Below are 12,396 nucleotides of genomic sequence, written 5' to 3'. Positions count from 1 at the left end.
TTTAAATTATAATTTTTATTATTATTTAATTTATATGATAGAACTCAATAATTGAAAAATCGATTTGTAAGATTACTTGTTGAATCTTAATATTTTAATATAATTTTTTTAAATATTATATATATAAGTCATTTTGACAACCAAATCCAATCATGTTGGTTAAACTACAATAAAAACTACACTCAAAATGAAACGTGTGACACGCGCTCCAGTGCTTCACTAGCACACAATTCAGTACAAGTCTTTCTACATTTTCAACACACAAATTTTTGTAAGAGAGCACACAAATTTTGAAGCATAGCATATAAATTTTTAAAGTGTAGTACACAAAAATTTGCACATAACACAAATTTATCAATATAGCACACAAATTTTTGCACATAACGTACAAATTTTTGAAGTACAGCACACAAAATTTTGCTGTACAAAATTTAAGTGTGTGAATTCTTTTATTAAGTTCTTTTACACATTTATTTTTTCTCTTTCTTCTTTTCATGGTGTATAAACCAATCACTATTTATTGCAAGTAAATATATTCCAGATTCTGTAACACCCTACCACACATAACTTTATACTTAAGTCGTAAAGCAGAGGTGGCGAGATATTACGATTTCTAAAAAAAATACATACTTATAGTAGTAGAAAGAAGATAATAGACTAGGAGCCTTGAAAAATTATAAAACAAAATCGCAAAATGAAAAGCGCCACGCTCCGGAAACGGAACAACTTGCGTGTGAGTCAAACTATAACTATCAAACGTAAGATAATAAAAGTATGAATAGAAAGCCAAATGTACAAAATAACAAGCTCCTCACTCAGTCCGCCAAGTCAAGGCTGGCCGGAGAATATTTACATATATATATACATATCCAAAATCTAAAATGTACATAAACAAAACATTGCCTCTCCATAAACCTCTAGGAGGATCAAAAAGAATAAGTTATACGGAGAGAAAGCTAAGTACGTGTATATACATCACTACACACCAAAATAACCCAGTAACCACTTCGCTTCAGGTGTCCAGACGCCTAATGAGATACCTTTCGACCTGCAGCTGAAAAATAACAATATAGTATGGAATGAGAACCGGAGGTTCTCAGTATAGTAAAGGTGCCCGCATAGTTAATATAAAAGATCTCGGGAGAGCCAGAGGCATTCTTATAACTCCGACACTCAGAATCATTCTTAAAGAAAATAAACTAAACCAAAAGTTAGGTAATCTATCTAAGGTATTCTAGTTCTGAATCTAATTTTAACTTAATACTTCACTTTCTGACTCCTCCAATCCTCCGAGACATTGGTGGAACAACCCTCTCTCCTCACACCTTCGTCAAGAGGAATTTCTAAGAAAACATACACATACAGTTCAAACAAGGAAAACACAGATAGAGAAGCATTTACAACAAGTAGAACAAGTAGCGGATAAGCAGAATTAAACAGTTAAGCAAACCAAAACAATGCACACTCAAGCAAATAAACAAATGCATATGATGTATGGCTGTCCTATGGCTGATGAGTCTCATCTGTCGGTTATACAGCCAACCCGACAAGTCCTGGTAGTTAACCATTGGACAGTCCCTCTGTGTGCGCATCCCCAAGCTCAATAATATTCCATGGAGTCAAACTCCAAGCTCAATAATATAGTATTCCATGGAGTTAAACTCCAAACTCAATAATATTCAACATTCATATTTATATGCATGCCCATGGGGGAATCCGGGGAGTTAAAGTGCTCGGTCACATCTTGTGACAGAGGGTCAACAAATAGTCTCAAATACACAAGCCACATAATAATCTCTTTCTCTTTTAAAATATTACCTCAAATCAAACTCCAATTCTTAAAGAAATTTTGGCAATATCTCCTCTAAGACTCAAATTTCTTTTTGGCAATATCTCCTCTAAGACTCAAGTTTCTGCCACCCATCAAGGGTCCCAACTATCAAACCAAACACCTCTCAGTCATTTAAAGTCATTTCCAGTAACAAATTATTTCATAATCAAACAAATACCAATATTAAATCTTTTTCCAAACCGACCAACTTCAACAGCAAATTATTGACAACAGCTAAACCTCACATTTTATACCATATACACAATCTATCAATTATTCACTCAGTTCATTCCTATCTTAAGGTCTTCGTGCCTAAGTTTTCACATGACATTAAACATTAACTACGAGAAACCAAAATCATACCTTCGTACGGAATCAAAATATTCAAAGCTCTGGAGAAGCTTTCTGACCGAGCTATCGAAGAAAAAAAACGTCCAGAATCGTCTGTGCCTCCTAAATCTTTCGTTGGCCAAACTCAAAGAGTAGAGGAGTTACGTCACCGTCAACTTCTACTGATCAAAAGTGGTGCCAACGTGTAGAGGAAGAGGATACGAATACTTTTATCGGATTAGATTTTTTATTGGAGTTACGGATTGTAAGAAATCGAACCCGAAAAGTTAGAGGAGATTTAAGTTCTTACACTTCTCTCTCGGTCACTCTTCTCTCTCATCTCTCATTCTTTCGTTTTCTGTATGTATATATATATGTATGGCGGCGTAAATATAATAATGGTAATAAAGTAAATATTACTTATTCCTTCATATGATACTATTATATATAAAGCTAGCTAATGATATAATAAAGCTAACAATTCTCATAACTATTTATTACATATATGTATACGTATAGAAAGGCTTTCCATTAGCTAAATTGCTGCCGCCTTGCGTACATGCCTAATAATAATAATAATAATAATAATAATAATAATAATAATAATATTAATGTAATAATATATATAATTGAAGCCGCCTTTTACTTCCATGCTTTATGATTAGTAATACTAATAATACTAACAATAGTAATGATAATTATGTAATAATAATAATAAACGTAATAGTAATAATAATAATACAATTATAGCAATAATATTTATAAAGCTGAAAGTATATGAGTTATTAATATAAATGATATTAGTAATTTAAGGATAAAAGATATTTGGTGAAATATTAGCAAAGCTAAGCTCACCAAAGAGTACCGATATTTATTCATATAATTAAGTATCAAACTCGATAATAATATTATGATCTAAACTCTATTTTTAAATAATTAAAATATCAATTATTCAAATTAAAATATACATATAAGTTTTATTATTTATAAATTACTGGAATTATAGTCTTAATTATGTAAAATATTTCATCATAAAATATTTATATATATAAGAACATGAATTTGATTGAATTCAAATAGTTATAAAATTAGTTCAATTTGATAATAAAATAATTTTTTTTTCTAAAATAAGGAATTCTAATTTTATAAAATAAATTATAACTTATTTATATTTATATTTTTAAAACTAAGGGTCGCTACAGATTCTATTTTTCAAAACACACATACCACAAAAAGATGCTCTCGACAAACTTATTAATATAGCACACAAATTTTGGCGCATAGATATAGTACACAAATTTTCAAAATACGACACACAAATTTTTGCTACACCAAAATTCATGTATATATTCTTTTAGAAAAAGTATATGGAACCAAAAGGTTATCAGCAAAAAACTAAACAAAATCACATTAATTTATATTAGATTTTTTAAATTCAAAATTTAAAAAATTTAAAATTAATTAAGTAAACCTAATTAAAACCTATAAAAGCCTTTCTCTTCTCTCTCACATTAACCTACCCACCTCCAACAATCACACACACATACATCTCTCTCACCAATGCTGTTGGAAGCACCGACGACTTCTATGCTCTCCGCGACCCTCAACAAGCGCATCCAACACGAAGTCCACCTTCGACTTCGTCTCCGACGCCGGAGACTGATGTCCCGGTTCTTGATTTGGTCCAACAAGTTTTTGATTTTAACCGGCTCGCAACCCAGTACCTGAATCAGGTGTGGAAGGTCCACAAACTCTCCCTCCACGTCACGTTCTAGTTGAGGAAGGAACAAGGAGAGTGCAAGAAATCGAGTGGAGGCAGTGAAAAAGGTGAAAACCGGAATGTTGGGAACAACATCCTTACATGCTTCAAATGCTTGCGTACAAAATATGTCTATGATAAGCGCTTATGGCTTGTTTGGTAATTGATTTATTACTTTGTTCAGACATTTTAAACTTTCATTTGTGTTGATACAAAGATAGGTTATGCCCGAAATTTCGCTATTGACCAAGTTGGATATATCAATGGTTGGGAGGTCAACAATGTCAAAATGGGGTGGAAGGTTTGGTGAGTGAAGAAGACTGTTTTGAGCTGAAGAAGCTTCGGTGGTGATGTTGAGGAATGTGGCATGGAAGCCATGGTTGGTCACAAGGATCTTTGCTAGCTCAAAGAGGGGTGTGACATGGCTTAGACCTGGACTAAGGAGAAAGCCAACATGTGTTCTTTCGGGTGTGAATTGAGTTTCGATTTTATGAAAAATTGCTATTTGTCAGTATTAATTATAAAAAAACATTCATTTAATAAGAAAAAAAAATATCCTAATACTTAACAAAAGAAACATTCAATTATATTTAGCAAAAATAATTAAATATAAAAGAACATCCATTTAATATGAAAAAGAAACATTCTAATACTTAACAGAAGAAACATCTATATATATTAACTCGTAGAGATTTTGAATTCACCCAAAGGTATTTAGCTGGTTTTTGGCTAATACCCTTTTGGTTCCCTAGCATTGCTCATTCTTTTATCGAGTTCTGCTACATATTTATTTTTCTCTCTCTTTTACTTCATGGTGTGTAAATTGATTACCGTTCATTGTAAGCCAATGTTACATTATAGGTTCTATTTTCCAAAAAAAAAAAAACACATACACACACACAAAGGTGTTGTTAACACTCTTTTTAAGTATGTCATCATGACTCACGGCTATTAACTCTAATGTGCAGTTCTAACATTTTTTGGTGGTTAGAGTCCACAGAAAGTGTGGCACGACAATCTCTAAATACACCCAACGCATCTCTTTTGTGTTCATGGAATGTTGTCCTTAAATGCAAGAGGTGCAAATCAACTTTAAATGCAATGGTTCTTGAAAAGTTCAGCGATCACCTCGTCTTTCTTGCAGTTGTCCATCAATACTGCAAACACCATACCTCATTATTACATGTGTAAATCAAACAAAGTGAAACAACACACACTCCTTCATTTCCACAGTACACAAGTAATCGAAGCTAATAACTTGGTAGCTCACACTAATTCGGCATATATTATTAAACAAATTCTAGTTTATCATAACACATAAATATTTAAACATAGCACACAAATTCGCACATATGACAAAAACTAAAATCATAAAATAACACTAATTTTTCAAACAACTCAATTATATATATATATATACACACACACACAATAGTGCACAAATATCGAGTATAGAAAAATAACACAAGTAATCGAAGTTAATAATTTGGTAACTCACATTAATTTGTCAAAAATTATTAAACAAATTTTGGTTTATTACAGCACAAAAATATTTAAGCATAACACACATTTTTGTTTAGTATAGTACACAAATTCACATCTATAGCACACAAATATTAAGTATAGAAATAATATGAAAAACATTCCTATATTTTTAATTTCACTAAATAAAAAAGATACATCAAATTCACAAAAAAAATTAAACAACAACAAGAAGACGCTGAAGAAGGAAGAAAGAAGGAACATAATAATAATAATAAAAACAACAACAATAATAACAAGATGTTGAAGAAGGAAGAAGAAGAAGATGATGACGACGACAATGGTGGTAGCAGCAGCAATGATGACAGTGGTGGTGACAGTGGACGACAACGGTGACCGTGGCAGCATTGGCGACGACGGTGGTGGTGGCGGCGGCAGCGACGATAACGATGTTGGAGGAAGAAGAGGAGGAGGGTGCGTGACCGAAGTTTAAATTTTAATAACTTGGTTAACTTGGTTAATGAAAACACTTTGACACTTAGCATTTTTGTATATTTATTTAGTGAAATCTAAAAAACTAAAATAACTGCTATATTTATTTAGTGAAATCTAAAATATTAAAACTAGTTATATATTAAAAGTTTTAATCTTTTAGATGTCACTAAATAAATATAGTAGTTATTTTAAAAAAATTATATTAAAATAGTAAGTTTCAACAAGTGATCTCACAAATCAATTTTTTAATTATTGAGTTATACCATATAAATTAATAATAAAAATTATAATTTTAAAAAATTTAAAAAATTTAAATTTTAAAATAAATTAACTTGATTAATTTTAAAATTTAAGGATGAAAATGACTTACGTCTAGACTTTTAAAAATTATTTTTATTATAAATAACTTTTTTACATGTCAAGTGACACGTAGCGTGCTAGATGTCACTGACTTGACACGTCAACCAATCATCTTGTGACACATGGCATTAACCTACCATGTCATCATGCCACATTGCACTTAACGTGGCACGTCATCATCTAACTAATGAAAATGATCAATTTAACTTACGTTTTATCTTTCAAGGATTAATATGACTAAAAAAAATCTTTTGAGGACTAATTTAAAGAATGAATGATCTTTGAAGGACGAATTTGACTATTAACCCTATGTATATACCTTGGGCGGGTACACCCTAAACTCAATCCCATTTTGCTTCGCTCGAATACTCGTCCCAAACGAAATCCGCCCCGCTTCGGGTTGGGTTATTACTCATTCTGATCGGGTAGGGATGAGTCAGGTATTCGCGAGTTTTGGTATTCCTGTCAAGTCTAATCATGTATTGATATTCCATTTATTAAGGGTCAACTGTTAGTTAATGGATTGCTATGTACACAAGGCAAGATTCTAACCTCTTAATACTTGCTTAATTGAACAAGTGAGATGATCACTCAACAAATTCAAATTGATTAAGATAAATACTAATTATTTTTAATATTAAAAATTTTTAGAGTTTGATTTTAATTATAATTTTGTAAAATATTTATAATAATAGTTATTATATATATTTTTATTTGATTTTCTTTAGCAAAAATCTTTATATAATGTTAAGTATTATTCCGTACAGAATATAAAAATATACACTAGTTAAATATAAAAATCTTATTTTTATATAATAAAATAAACGGATAATAACAGTAAAAAAATGTGATGTTAATTAGATTGGGAAGTATTTCATACTTAAATTAAAAGATCATGCGTTTAAGATTTAGACATTGTAATTTATATTTTTTTTAGAAAAAAATTTTAAATAACTCATGATACTTACTCTAAAAGATAACAAAGTTTCTAAAAAAAAAAAATCTCTTTTCAGCCATTTATCTATTTTTTTGAGGTTGTTGACTCTTTCATCAATATTTTTTTCTGAATTAATAAAATATGTTTAATATATTAAATGGTTGATTTTTTTATTAAGTAATAATTAAAATTGATTGACTTCTTTATTGGAGGCCTCGTTATCTTTTAGGATTAATGGTCAAGTAGTCAAGGAGTTGTTTAGAAAATTTTTTATCTTTTGTTACTTTTTTTTAATATACGTTGCCTAAATTTACTTGTAAAAAATTGAGAAATTTAGTGATTTTTAAATTTTTTTACTTACAAAAATTGAATGGAGAATATATATTTTTTAAAATTTTTTCTTAGTTATTTAAAAAACGTTTTTAAGATATTATATTATTAAAAATATGTTAAGTTTTAGGTGTACTCAATTTAAATTAACCATCATAAATCACATAAATTTATTATTATTAAAAAAAGTACATATTCTATTTTATAAGAGATAATAAAAAAGTAACATAATATTTTAGCTAAAATAAATACAACAAATAAAAATATTTATGTCAACTAATTATGTAAATATAACATCAAAGATCGAAATTTTAACATTTTAGAATAACTAGTAACAAATAGATAAGACTAGTAATAATAATTAGCAATGTCATTCTTATTAATATGTATATCCTATATTCAATTTCTATAAATAAAAAATAAAATTAAAAATTATTAATATTTCTCAATTCTCACACAACAAATTTAGGAAATGTATATGGAAAAAATAACAAAAAATAGAGAAAAAAATTTAAATAACTCTTTATAATTATCTCGAAAGACAACAAAATCTTAACAAAAAAAAAAAACTGTCAATCTTAGCTAGCACTTAACAGATAAATTAGCTGATTTATGTAATTATGTATCACATACTAACTCAAAAAAATGATTATTCACAAAAAAAAAAGCTAACTAATTTTTTAGAATTAAAGATCAAGAGTTGAAAATGATATTTTTTCTGATAACCTTATAATTTAAAAAAAAATTGTTAACAATCTGATAGATATCCACCCTATTTTTTAGAGATTATATATGATAAAAAATATTAAAATTAAATTATATACCAAATCTCTCTCATATCTCAATTATATATATGTTAGAAGTAGATATCCAAATTCAAAACAAATTCATGTTTCTCTATTTGAAAACATATTTCTGCTAAAAAAGATATTCTAAAAATTGAATCGAACTGGTCAGTTGGACCAAGTTAATGGGGGAATGGGTCCTTTGCTTAGTCCGCTTTCTGATGTTTTTAAAAAATCCTGTTTGCTCTGAATCAATAAAGAAACCAATCTCCATTGTGGAAAGAAAGAACTTGTAAAACTCAAAGATGTGTTCTATAATTATAGCTCCTTGTCAGTGGGAGATGGAGGATCAATTTTTCTCTGGAGGGATAAGTGGCTAAAGGGACAGTCCCCTCTGATGCAAAGTATTAATGCTCAAATTGAAGAAGATATTATTAATATGAAGCTATTATTAAAGGGGATTGGAATTACAATTTCTTGATGAAGAAACGCTGAAGAAAATTAGTGTGGGAGATGAAATTGACCAAGTGTGGAATATAATTTGGAAATGGAAGGGACCACAGAGAATTAAATGTTTTATATGGCTGCCATAACTGTATGGGTGTCACTGAAACTATTTCACAGTGAATTAAATGTTTTATATGGCTGCCATATATGTTTTTGCAATCTTTTTTCAGAGCTCCCTTTAATGCTCGGATCAGATGGAACCTTACCGCGGAACTTGGAACCACCAAACAGGAAAATTGGAAAACTCAATTCCTAGTAACCTGTTGGTGGTTATGAGCCCAAGAGAAGGATGGTTAAAAATAAATATTGATGGAGCTGCTATATAGGAAACTCCAACAATGCAGGATGTGGGGGTTTAATCCGAAATCACCAGGGACTGTGAATTGCGGGATTTAAAGCAAATTTAGGCTAATGTCATTATTCATCTTGTAACATAATATGCGCATACAACTTATCTTTGTAAGATCAGTATGACAAAAAGAAGTGAATAAATTTAATTAAAATCAGATTGATCACATAATTGTTTTTTAACACAATATTTAACTGTAATGAGATTCGAACTTAAAAGCTCGAGTATACCACCAAAATTTCTCATTTTATTGTAAAGTTTATAGGTTTATCATTTTTCTTAACATGATTATATGGGAACATGCAATTCATGATGAAGTGTTCCAAATTTTGTGAGCATTAACCTGTGCAAATGTTTCTTGCTACTCTTTGGGGTGCTTGGAGATTGCACAAGAGGCTGGTGTTTGATCAAAATCCTTTGACTTTGAAGTTTGAATCGCAGTTCCTTTATATACATGCTTTAAGACAGGTCCGTTTGACTGCTATTGACTATCTCCTTCTACTTGGCAGGATGGCTGCCTTTTGTCGACGAAACTGCTATGCGGGTGGTCCATGATTATCCCCCTGGCTGATGTGCAACCCTTCCTAGCTGGGGCTTGGGGAGAGAAATTGTTCTGCCTCTTCTTTCCTTTGTTCCATATATGCCAAATTGCCAATCAATAGTAGTTCAATCAAGCTTGGTTTTGTTACCCATGGATATTAGTACCTTGAATTAAAAGCAAAATTTATTTACTCTATATAACAAGAAAATCAGTTACCTTCTTTGTCATGTTAATTGCTTTGGTACATTATGCCTCAGCCCTCAGGTATAACTGCATGAACACAGAAAAATGAGAAGATGTTTGCAAAATAACATTTTGAGATTTCATCTAAAGCTACATCAGCCAGTTTGTGCTGAATGGGGGGAAATGAAAAGATTGAAAGACAATAAGAGTGAAGGGAAGCTTCGCAACTAACACGTGATTCCCTTTCAATGATGAAATCAGAGCCATTTCAGCTTAGTGCTAAATTAACATCAATGCATTTATATAATTACAAAGAAGAAAAAAGGAAATAATGATAGATGCTAACAAGAAACGTATGACAACCATCTAGTCACTGAAAATGGCATAAAATAAGAAATGACAAAGAAAACGCTTAGGGTGGATAAAGCAGAATAAAGAGTAACAATCATGTCAAGATCCAAAAGCATTAATATGTAATGGATATATGATCCTGAAGAAGGTAACAAAACAAAAGTTAAAAAGAAAGAGATACAAACAACATTTGTGATGTCTAACAAGAAGAATCTCATCTGATTTTATCCTTGCAACAGGCCTCTAGATATCATTTCACGAAGAAATTTCTCTGCTTTATCATTTTCACCGTTTTCAAATAGAGCACGAATGATTGTTTCATAAGTCACAGCATCTGGTAAGCAACCATTGTCTTCCATTTTTGTCATGAGTGCCAATGCTTCGTGAAGCAGACCCTCTTTGCAAAGCCCATTGATCATAATGGTGTATGTCCGCACATTTGGACGATAGCCTTTAATGAAAAGATCTTGAAAAATCTCTTTTGCATTTTGAAGTCTTCCACTTTTGCACAGGCCATCTATAAGTATGCTGTATGTATATATATCTGGATCAATACCACTCTCTTTCATTTGCTCGAATAACATAAATGCCTTGTCAACTTGTTTGATATTGAACATCCCATCCAACAAGGAATTGTAAGTGACTACATTAATGGGTTGACCTCTTTCATGCATCTCGACAAGAAGCTCCAAAGCACAAGAGATTCTCTTTGATTTGCTCAAGCCATCAATAAGAGTGTTGTAAGTTACCGTGTTTGGAACCAAGTACTTACGACGCATTTCTTCAAAGAGATTCAAGGCTTCATCGACCATTTTACTTTTGCACAAGCCATTAATCATGATACTGTAACTTCGAACATTAAGTGACACTCTGCTCTGAGCCATAGTGTTGAATACAAATTTTGCCTTATTTACCTCATTAACCAGACAATGCCCATCCATTAAGCTGTTATAAGTGACCACATTTGGTTTCACACCATGTTTTGTCATCAAGCCCAACACATTCTTAGCATCTTTGATCTTTCCTTCCTTGCATAGTCCATCAATCAAAGTACTATAGGTATAAACATCTGGATTAATGTTTATGAGAATCATATCATTTAGCAAAAGAACGGCTTCCTTGAGTTGACCCGCAAGGCACAATCCATAAATTAGAGTGTTGTAAGTGATAACATTGGGAGAAATTCCCTTAGCAAGCATTTCAGAATATAAATGAAAAGCATCACTTACAAGCGCAACCTTGCAGAGGCTATCAATAATTGCGCTGTACATGACGACATTAGGAACAATTCCATGCCGTGGGATCTTTCTCAACACTTGAATAGCAGCTGATGTGTATCCGGTCTTACAGAGCCCATTGATCAATGTCCCATAAGTGACTTGGTCGAAGTGAAATCCATAAGCCAGCACTGTGGCATGAAAGTGCAGTGCTTTTTCAACATTACCACAGAGACAGAGGCCTTTCAGGATTGTTGTCAAGGTTACGGCATCAGGCTGAAAACCCATCCTGAAAATCTTGGCGAAAGCAGAGAAAGCAAGCGTCATACGACTCATGCCGCAACAACAATTGATTAAGATGTTCAAAGTAAATAAGTTGGGAGCGATTCCCCTAGCTTGCAATTGCTGAAAAAGGGAAATGGCTGTGGGGAAATGGTTGGTCTTGGCAAGAGATCCCAAAATCTTGGTGAATTGGATGATGGACGGAGGGTGACGCATAGAGAGCATGCGAGTGAAGGAATCAACAGCTTCATCACGTGATTGGGACTGAGAGGGAGAGTGTAGGGATGAAATTGAAGGGAAGAAAAGACGGAGAGCGGAGTGGGGAACAGAATTTGGGAATTGAAAAGCATACCTTAATTTGATTTGTGAGGAAGAGAACAATGACAACATTCTTTTCTTGCAACCAAGTGGAGTATCGTAAGAGGGAATGCGTTGAATTGAAGAGTGCTTCCACTTGAGAGAGTGAGAGCGATATCAAGCTTATTTGATTTGTTTAATTTACCAAAACTAAAGAATTAGTAAGTTTTATCTCAATGATACACAATTCACTCAAATAAAAAAATGTTACATAAATTTTTTTAATCACGGTTCTATGTTTCGAATGAGTCAGAGCTGCTCTATATAAATTAAAACACCTAGTTCAATTTATACATATAT

At 31.7% G+C, this 12,396-nt stretch overlaps 1 protein-coding gene and 1 pseudogene across 9 annotated transcripts in view; both read right to left on the bottom strand.

The window, feature by feature from the left end:
• The window catches only part of LOC127747798 (pentatricopeptide repeat-containing protein At1g62930, chloroplastic-like), a 28,784-nt pseudogene extending 16,556 nt beyond the window's left edge, over window positions 1-12,228 (bottom strand).
• LOC107490644 (pentatricopeptide repeat-containing protein At1g63130, mitochondrial) overlaps window positions 9,301-12,396 on the bottom strand; it is a 114,170-nt gene continuing 111,074 nt past the window's right edge. For 8 of the 9 annotated variants that reach the window (XM_052262483.1, XM_052262482.1, XM_052262479.1 and 5 more), the window contains one exon: window positions 9,301-9,792. Coding sequence is in view for 1 of the 9 variants with exons in the window: in XM_016111440.3 (XP_015966926.2) it covers window positions 10,465-11,478 (1,014 nt within the window). In the remaining 8 variants the exon portion in view is untranslated. Of the gene's footprint in view, window positions 9,793-9,922; window positions 11,479-12,396 lie in introns of all 9 variants that reach the window. The other variant, XM_016111440.3, reaches the window with a different exon arrangement.

Source organism: Arachis duranensis, chromosome 5 (assembly GCF_000817695.3).
Source record: "Arachis duranensis cultivar V14167 chromosome 5, aradu.V14167.gnm2.J7QH, whole genome shotgun sequence".
In the NCBI taxonomy this organism is placed as follows: Eukaryota; Viridiplantae; Streptophyta; class Magnoliopsida; order Fabales; family Fabaceae; genus Arachis; species Arachis duranensis.
This window is presented reverse-complemented; position numbering and strand designations above follow the sequence as displayed.